The sequence below is a fragment of the Sebastes fasciatus genome, chromosome 6 (assembly GCF_043250625.1).
Source record: "Sebastes fasciatus isolate fSebFas1 chromosome 6, fSebFas1.pri, whole genome shotgun sequence".
In the NCBI taxonomy this organism is placed as follows: domain Eukaryota; kingdom Metazoa; phylum Chordata; class Actinopteri; order Perciformes; family Sebastidae; genus Sebastes; species Sebastes fasciatus.
In genome coordinates, this window is record NC_133800.1 from 4,379,942 (window position 1) to 4,389,935 (window position 9,994).

The 9,994-nt window shown below is 43.1% G+C and overlaps 1 protein-coding gene across 1 annotated transcript in view; it reads left to right on the forward strand.

The window, feature by feature from the left end:
• The window catches only part of hk2 (hexokinase 2), a 70,482-nt gene extending 61,446 nt beyond the window's left edge, over positions 1 to 9,036 (forward strand). The window contains exons 18-19 of the mRNA XM_074637255.1: positions 6,182 to 6,418; positions 8,397 to 9,036. Coding sequence (XP_074493356.1) covers positions 6,182 to 6,418; positions 8,397 to 8,541 — 382 coding nt within the window. The 3' untranslated portion in view covers positions 8,542 to 9,036. The remainder of the gene's footprint in view (positions 1 to 6,181; positions 6,419 to 8,396) is intronic.
• The last annotated feature ends 958 nt before the right edge of the window (positions 9,037 to 9,994 follow it).

Genomic DNA, 9,994 nt, shown 5'->3' on the forward strand with positions numbered 1-9,994 from the left:
TTGGTCAACTCCTCTTTGCAGATCATCTCCAAATCCTTAAGGTTTCGAGGCTGTCGCTTGGCAACTCGAAGCTTCAGCTCCCTCCACAGATTTTCTATGGAATTAAGGTCCGGAGACTGGCTAGGTCACTCCATGACATTAATGTGCTTCTTCTTGAGCCGCTCCTTTGCTGCCTTGGCCGTATATTTTGGGTCATTGTCGTGCTGGAAGACCCATCCACGACCCATTTTCAGTGTCCTGGCTGAGGGAAGAAGGTTGTCGCCCAACGTTTCACGGTACATGGCCCCGTCCATCCTCCCTTCGATGCGGTGAAGTCGTCCTGTCCCCTTAGCAGAGAAACACCCCCAAAACATAATGTTTCCACCTCCATGCTTGACGGTGGGGATGGTGTTCTTGGGGTTATAGTCAGCATTCCTCTTCCTCCAAACACGGCGAGTCGAGTTGATGCCAAAGAGCTTGATTTTGGTCTCATCTGACCACATCACCTTCTCCCAAGCCTTCTCTGAATCATTCAGGTGTTCATTGGCTAACAGACGGGCCTGTACATGTGCCTTCTTGAGCAGGGGGACCTTGCGGGCGCTGCAGGATTTCAATCTATTATGGCAATGGTTTTCTTGGTGACTGTGGTCCCAGCTGTCTTGAGATCATTAAGAAGTTCCTCCCGTGTATTTCTGGGCTGATCCCTCACCTTTCTCATGATCATCGATACCCCACAAGACGAGATCTTGCGTGGAGCCCCAGACCGAGGGCGATTGATGGTCATTTTGCGTTTCTTCCATTTCCGAATAATGGCACCAACAGTTGTCTCCTTCTCACAAAGCTGCTTGCTGATGGTCTTGTAGCCCATTCCAGTCTTGTGCAGGTCTACAATCTTGTCCCTGACATCCTTAGACAGACCTTTGGTCTTGCCAACGGTGGAGAGGTTGGGATCTGATTGTGGACAGGTGTCTTTTATACAGGTAATGACTTGAGACAGTTGTCTTTTATACAGGTCACGAGTTGAGATTCAGAGTACTTTCTTAAAGCGAGAGGACTAATCTAACCGGTCTTTGGGGGCCAGAATTCTTGCTGGTTGCTAGGGGATCAAATACTTATTTCCCACAATCAAATGCAAATCAATTTATAACTTTTATATGATGTGATTTTCTTGATTATTTTTTTTATATTCTGTCTCTCACTGTTAAAATAAACCTACCATTAAAATTATAGACCGTTCTTTTCTTTGTCAGTGGGCAAATTTACAAAATCGGCAAGGGATCAAATACTTATTTCCTCCACTGTAACTGCCAGGTCTGAATAGGTGCTCTCCTCAGCTCACCCCTGTTCACCTTGGTAACTGCAGTAAGAATGGGGACTTTGCAGATAAATTACAACGCCACAAAACAAGAATGGGCATTAGTGATGCGCCAAAGCTACCGAATGAGATCACATTAGTCAAATCAACACAGTAATTGGCTGTTACATGTGTGAGCCACAGACAGCAGGCATATACAACTAGGAACTATATTAAAAATGCCAATCTTTACTTTACGAAAATAAGATTTTGTTGAATAAAAACAACATCAAGCACAAGGAAAACGAGTTGGTTGGCGCTCAGCAGGGCGTTAAATGGACTCTCGGTAAGAATCAGAAATTGCTTAATAACAGTGACACATGGTGGCCGTTAAGTCAACGACAGTCAGTGTCCTGTTGCTCGCGCTTGTGCGTAGACACGAGCAAGCATCGGTCAAAACAGTGACATGTCGAGCAACGTCGCCAAACAGATAGAGCCAGAGCAACACGACCTCTCCACGCCAACCAGATAGAGCCTTTGCAACACGACCTCCTCTCCACGCCAGATAGATAGAGCCAGAGCAACACAACCTCCTCTCCACGCCAGATAGATAAAGCCAGAGCAACACGACCACATCTCCATGCCAGAAGGATAGAGCCCGAGCAACACAACCTCCTCTCCACCATGAACCAATAAGCCCCCTGGAACCACTATATCACTATCACTACCGATGTTGATCCTAGTGTTAACTTTTCCTGCTTCAGCGTCCCGACCGTGGTCAGAAGGCCCAGGGGAGACACCGTAGTTATGGTCTCCTGGGCCGGAGTCGATAACGTTACTCGCTCCGGAGTTAACCCCCCGTTAACTCCGCAGCAAGGAAACAAGACACAGGAAAGTTGTTGGTCTCGAGGAGCTGCAGCATATATTTCTGCACAATCTGTAACTTCCACTGAACATTCACTGGATATTCTCGAAGCTAAACTAACTATCTTCTGCTCCGCTGATTGCGCGTTTCCTCAGGCACTCGCCACCGCTCTCTCTCTCTTGCTTCACCACTCACATCCCACGTGCACACACACTCTTCGCACTGGCTCCGCTATCCTCCAAAATGACCTACGCCACTCCCACAACACTAGTTTTCGCCCGACGTTGGTCACATTCCTGTTTTGCAAGATGGGCTTCACTAGATATAACTTTGTTTTTGTTTTTTTGTGCTTCCTTGGAGTTTGTGTTGGAGTCTGAGTTGTGGTGGGGGCTGGTCGTTTGGTGGCGTTAGCGGACTCCATTTCTAACCGAATGTTAGCTATGGTTGCACACTGTTATCCCTGTAGCGCAGCTGAAAATAAAGGCATTCGCGAGCGTGCATGACGTCACATCCGTTAGATTTGCCAAAAACGATTAAAAAAACGTTTATACGCGTAAACACTCGCATCCCTTTAATGCCACATAAATGGAAACCTAGTGAATAAAGACAGTAATTCATCAACAAGTTCATTCTCAAATGTATTTGTGTAACCTTTTCGGTGTTGTTAAATTATCAGTTCTCAAACACATTTAGACCGCTGAGTTTTACGTAGGTGTCACGTTTCCTGAATACAGAACAGACAGACATCAGAGAGGCACAGCAGCCCGCTCATATAGAAGAGCACGTGTGCAAGTATGTGGTGGTTTGGTCAGAGGGAGAGGCGTTAATACAGGACAGAGATGAGACCGAGTCTACATGCTGCTACATGCCGCCCGTGAGGAAGATTTAAGGGCCAATGAGGCAGTGAAGGGGTTAAGTTTTATATTCAATTCAATTCAATTTATTTTTAATTAACGTCAAATCATAACAGAAGTTATCTCGAGACGCTTTATATACAGAGCAGGTTTTAGACCGTACACCATAGTATATGGTATATATTAGGATTGTCATTTCTACAGAAGTTTCTAATTTGCTTTAGTATGTAGTATGATAGCTGGAGGTGATTCAGAAAAGTAATTGAGAAAGCATTCACACTTATATAATTGAAATGTTATATGATGCCGCTCATCTGCTAGTCATGATGAAAAATAATCATTTAAACGGATCATAATTGAAAACAAAGGCCTGTCGGCTCCATCGCCCAACCAATCTTAGAAATGTCAAGACTGTTGAGGAGATTAGTGTTTATTTTGAGATAAGAGATGTAAACACTCAACTACAATGGAATAAGAAGCAATTAGAAACTCTATAGTGTACTGGTCTTGTTTTCTGTGTGTTTAATACAAAAGGTGATAACAGTTGACACAGTATTTATTTCCAACCATGATCTGACTCTGATATACAAAAATCGCTTCTATTCACAAAATAATCTCATGTGCCCCCGAAAAAGGTGGCTGCATTGTCTATCAGCAATTCACTCAGGAAAGAAGCAATGCCAGAAAGATAAAGTTAACTCATGGATTAAATCAGTGAACTCAGGGCCACATATATTTAAAGGGACTGAATGTAAATTTTTACACGTATGAATCGTTTTGTTTTTTTAAACGTGGTAAAACTCAGCGGTCTAAATGTGTTTGAGAACTGACTTTCTGGGTTTCCTCTCTCTGTCTGTAGACTAGGGATGTGCATTTCAAGCAAAAATACTATTAAAAAATTAGTGGGAATTATTCGATTATTATTCAAATAATACCCGGTTCCACACATGTTTTACCGGTAGTAACGTTACTACCAGGCAGCGCCTGCAACGGTTAATACAAGGGAAATATATATTTTTTAAGATGGGACGAATAGTCGCATAAAACTATTTTATTTATTTTTTACAAATAACGCCTATTCAATAAATCGAAAATCATAACTCATCCCTATTGTAGACTGCTTTTAATTTGAAGAATGCGGGATGTTTTTTCTGGGAAACTCCAACGGATGTGACGTCATGCGCGCTCGCGAGCGCCTTAGCCGTAGCTAACGTTCGGTTAGAAATGAAGTCCGCAAACGCCAACAAACGACCAGCCCCCACCACAACTTAGACTCCAACACAAACTCCACGGAAGCACAAGAAAAAGCAAAAATTAGATCTGGCGAAGCCCTTCTTGCAAAACATGATTGTGATTGGCGTCGGCGCAAAAACTAGTGTTGTGGGAGAATAGCAGAGCCAGAGTGAAGAGAGTGTGTGCACGTGGGGAGTGAGTGGTGAAGCAAAAGAGAGAAAGGGGCAGCAAATGTGTGAGACAATAAGAGAGCAGCGGAGCAGAAGAGAGTTAGTTTTGAGAATATCAAGTGAATGTACAGTGGAAGTTGTAGTTTGTGCAGGAATGTGTCTTGTTTCCTTGCTGCTGAGTGACGTGACGGTGGGGGTTAACTCTGGAGCGAGTGACGTTATCGACTCCGACCCAGGAGACCTAAACTACGGTGTCTCCCCTGTTTCTTCTGACCACGGTCGGGAGGCTGAAGCAGGAAAAGTTAACACTAGGATCAACATCGGCCGGGCCTTCCATTCATGGAGAGACCTTCGTCTGGTCAGCTAACGTTACTGCCAAGCATGTGAAACATATAGTGATATTGTGCTTTTAGCTGCTAATGATGCTAACATTAATCAACATAATGGCTGTCGATTACGTTCAGTCTCGTGTGTGTCGCCTCACTGTTTTGACCGATGCTCGCTCGCGTCTACGTAGTGCGAGCACAAGCGCAAGCAACAGGACAAGAGAAAAAAATCATATCTTAATATGGAAATGACCCGAGCAACAACACAAAACACATCTGCATGATTTTTGCATTTAAATTACTTTGTTCTATTATGCTTTCGGCTCCATCCCTTATTAAAATGAATTGATCAAAATGGAGGTAATGAAGATGCAAGTGAAATGAAAAATGGAGTGATACATTTCATTGATTTGATTAATTTAAAGCCGATATGACTAAAACAGTCGTGATGCCATGAAAACAGAGCCATGTGTCATCATCTTCCCCGTCTCACATTCACCATTCACAACACTTAATTGGCCTTTATCATTTAAGGAAAGTGGCGTCAAGGGGTGGAAGTAACAAAAAAACAATCGAAGAAAAGGTGAAGTGATGAAAATGCTTAAAATCATTCACAACACAACAAATCGTTTTCATTATAGAGAACGATCTAGACTTAGATAACTTCTGTTATAATTTGACGCTATAGAAAAATAAATTGAATTTGAAAACACCCCACTGACGTTTGTTGTTTACAGCACGCAACTTTTGTTACTCGTGACGTGACGGTGGGGGTTAACTCCGTAGCGAGTAACGTTATCGACTCCGGCCCAGGAGACCTAAACTACGGTGTCTCCCCTGTTTCTTCTGACCACAGTCGGGAGGCTGAAGCAGGAAAGGTTAACACTAGGATCAACATCGGCCAGGCCTTCCATTCATGGAGAGACCTTCGTTTGGTCAGCTAACGTTACTGCCAAGCATGTGAAACATATAGTGATATAGTGCTTTTAGCTGCTAATGATGCTAACGTTAATCAACATGATGCCTGTCAATTACGTTCAGTCTCATGTGTGTCGCCTCACTGTTTTGACCGATGCTCGCTCGCGTCTACGTAGTGCGAGCACAAGCGCGAGCAACAGGACGCTGACTGTCGTTGACTTAACGGCCACAGGTGTCACTGTTTACAAGCAATTTCGGATCACCGAGAGTTCCTTTAAGCAGCTTTTACATTATCAACATGAAAGTGCTGAATATTGGAATAAAACAATTTTTTTGTGTGGGTGAAGTGCAGTTTAACAGTGATCTTGTCTGCATATTAACACTGAACGACATTCAATCTACAGCAATGTCACCCCTGTTGAAGCAAGTTAAATAAATTAAAATCACCGCTACAAAGAAAGTCCTTCACACACCCTGCATGTCAGCCGTCTCTTTCATGTGCATAACCCTGATTTATTTTCTCTCTCTCTTGACCCCCAAAGTGATCGTCTGGCCATGCGACAGGTCCGCTCAATCCTGCAGCACCTGGGCCTCACCAGCTCCACGACAGACGACAGCCTACTGGTGAAGGAGGTGTGCAGCGTGGTGGCACGCCGCGCAGCTCAGCTCTGCGGCGCCGGTTTAGCCGCCGTGGTCGACAAGATACGGCAGAACCGCAACCTGAATCAGCTCTCGGTCACCGTGGGAGTGGACGGCACCCTTTATAAGACGCACCCTCAGTAAGGAGCAATCATGTCCTAACACAAAGTACTAAACAAGTGTGCGTAGGTAGACTTAAGCCTTGGGTTACCATTGTCAGGACCTTACCATCATTCAGGCTAAGTGCTGCCTGTAAATAACCAGCCTGTTAATAGACAACTGAGGACCTGTTGTGCTTATTTTCAAGTGCATACTTGTTCTTGGGGTTTCTACTAGAACATGTTTACATGCTTTAAAGAACCAATATTTAATATATTTACTGTAATAAATCGTAAAATGACCCTGATGTGTCATCAGAGATTAAGGAAACATGCTGAATTGAAATACTGGCTTCTCCTACAACAATGCTACAGCCAGGATGTTCTCCTTTGAAATTTCCATTCTGGTCCGGAACGTCTGTTTTTTGCTTTGGATCTGTGTGATCTCGTCCACTGCCCATTTCAACACCCCGTTACCACATATGAAACAGATTGGCATGCAAACACAGCCTTCTGCAGCCATGGAAGCAAGCAAACCAACTGGACCAACAGAGATAACGTTAACGATTCTACCCGACCGGCCGAAAGCCTCGGGGCATCTCTCTATGTGGTCCGTGTGCAGCTGGTTATCATGGCAGCGAGTATTTGAGACACACAGCCGGTGAAGTGATTACGATAACCCTCAAATTGCGAAAATGTGTGCTAACTACTGTCAGTCACACCAGAGGAGCGGACGTGCGGCGGCTCCAATGTTTTGAATTTGGGCTGCTGTTACCCATTTGAAACGCTAGCTGTCAGTGCTACATTGTTACTTGTAGCCCCCCTCGAAAAGCCCAGCCTGCTCTGATTGGTCAGTGAAGTGATCGGTCAATCAAACAAAACTCTTTGGACTCCACTCTAACTAGCTCTGTTTGAGGGCGTGCCAAACTAGCCGCTATGCAAATGTGTTACTTGGTGACATCACCACGTTAGAAGAAAGGGCAGGACTCCGAGCAACGTGTTTAAGGGGCCGCACACATGCCTCGTCTTTTGCATGCTCAAATCCATTGTTGTCAATGTAGACACGCAGCAGGCACACTCAAACGCGAGAGCGACGCCGTCGGAGCGCGCAAGCGTTCCCAAGCAGGTATTTTTTCGAGCCGTGACGGCTGCGCCCCGAGATTAAAATAGTTCAACTTTTCGGAACGCTGCAGTGTACGCCGCATGTCATGTGACGAGGAACAACCAATCACAGCCAGCAGATATTGTTTCTTTCTTCCGTAAATCTAATAAGTCTGATAAATATATGTAGGAGAAGTTAATCGTTTTATTGCAGGGCTACCCAGAGCTTTAGCATCAGTCCCACGGAATATTTTTCTTGCTTCACCCCTTTCTGTCCGAGGACGTCACAACATCCGGTGGAAAGGTCAGCCACGCTGATGCAAGCAAATGGAGCAGTAAATCCACTGTGAGGGATTTACGGAGCTGGAAATCCATTTATCTTTGTTTTGATTGTTTAGTTTAGTCAGCGAGGCTTCCTGCTAAATTAAAGCAACTTCATCATCATCATCATCATCATCATCATCATCATCATCATCATTATCATCATCATCACTATAGCACGCAGGTTTTGGTTGCTTAGTAACGGTAGGCGCGACAGGAGCACAACCTCCTGCGGCACATTGGAAAGAAAAGAAATAGCGGCACAGCTGGCGTTTCTTTCGCGCGTTTTAGACGCGGCATGTGTACGGCCCCTCAGGCAGTCCAGGAGCAGTGTTTCTGTGGGGGGAGAGTAACTGTTTTTGACGTGGACTTTGGGCTTTGTAACTCCTTTTACATGCACAAAAAACTATAACACACTAAAGGAAAGGGAAAAAGCATAATAGGTCCCCTTCAAATTTTGAGACAGCTACTTAATGTTTATTCATAACTTCACTACTAAGTGTGCATCAAATATTAGAGGGGGAGATTTTCACGTCACTCTTTTCAACACTACCCTTTTTTTTTTTTACTCTCTTTCCCTCCCTCACTCTCGCTAAAGTTTCTCAAGCATCATGCAAGAGACGTTGCAGGATTTGGCACCGCAGTGTCAGGTGACTTTCCACAAGTCCGAGGACGGAAGCGGGAAGGGAGCAGCGCTGATCACGGCCGTGGCCTGCAGGATCAAGAGCGATGGGCAGCACTGAATCGTCAACATGAGCCACTACATCTGAGGTCGCCAAAATACAATCACACACACGCCTTGACCTGAGTTTTAGATCTTTAGTTACTGATATGTTCAATCTGATTTATTTTGTGTGTGGCTTCACATACACGTGCATTTTTTGGTTTGTGTTCGGAATCATTAGTGAACTGTTCGTCATGAGCTGACGTTGCATAGGACGGTGGAAAATTCTAGTTTAGCTAGTGTGTTAGAGATGCACCTTCTGTGGAATATGACTGTTACGATCTGTGGTACACTCCCTCCTTTTTTGTTTGCACCTTCAAAGCCACAGGTATTTTCATCCCAACTGACTTCATTTTTTTTTGAATAACGTCTGTGATGAGCAACGTTAAAGATCAGACATCACAAAGTGCCTCACAAAAAAAAATCAAAAGCCATGAGACATGAAATAAAGGAAGCTGGAAAGGAAATTGTAGATGATTGCGGTGCAACAGAACCAAGAAACCTTCCCTTGTGCTGAAAAAAAAAAATATCTTAAGAAACACATCTGCATGATTTTTGCATTTAGTTTTTTGCATTTGCATTTTTGCATACTTAGTTCTATTATGCTTTGGGCTCCATCCCTTATTAAAATTAATTGATCAAAATAGAGGTAATGAAGATGCATGTGAAATGAAAAATGGAGTGATACATTTAATTAATTTGATTAATTTAAAGCCGATTTCACCAAAACCGTCGTGATGCCATGAAAACAGAGCCATGTGTCATCATCTTCCCCGTCTCACATTCATCATTCACAACACTTAATTGGCCTTTATCATTTAAGGAAAGTGGCGTCAAAGGGTGGAAGTGACAAAAGAAATAATCGAAGAAAAGGTGAAGTGATGAAAATGCGTAAAAACATTCACAACACAACAAATCGTGTTGAACTGTCAACAGTCGATCATCAGAGCAACACCGTTTCAAATAAAATGTCAGTCAAGTTCATCAAATCAATGGACAATTTATCACTATTTATCAATTTGCATACATTTTCATCACTGCCATTATTAATTCATATGCATTCTCATCACTTCCCTTTTTCTACAATTATTTTTTTGTTACTTCCAAACCCTGAGAGACACTTTCCTAAAATGATAAATGGCAATTTGGTGTTGTAAATGATGACTGTAAGATGGAGAAAATGATGGAACGTGGCTCTGTTTTCATCTCATCACGACTGGTTTAGTGAAATCGGCTTTAAACGAATCAAATCACTTGATATTTTATCACTCCATTTTTCATTTCACATCCATTTTAAGGCTCCATTTTTTTTTTTTTAATTCACGTGCATTTTCATCAATTTTTATAAATTTTTCTTTACTTCCACCCCTCATAGAATAAAATTATTTTTATCACACTGAATTTATATTTTCATATCAATTTTAAGAATGAAAAAGATTTGAATTTAAGAACTTTTTATGCAGTTGTACTTT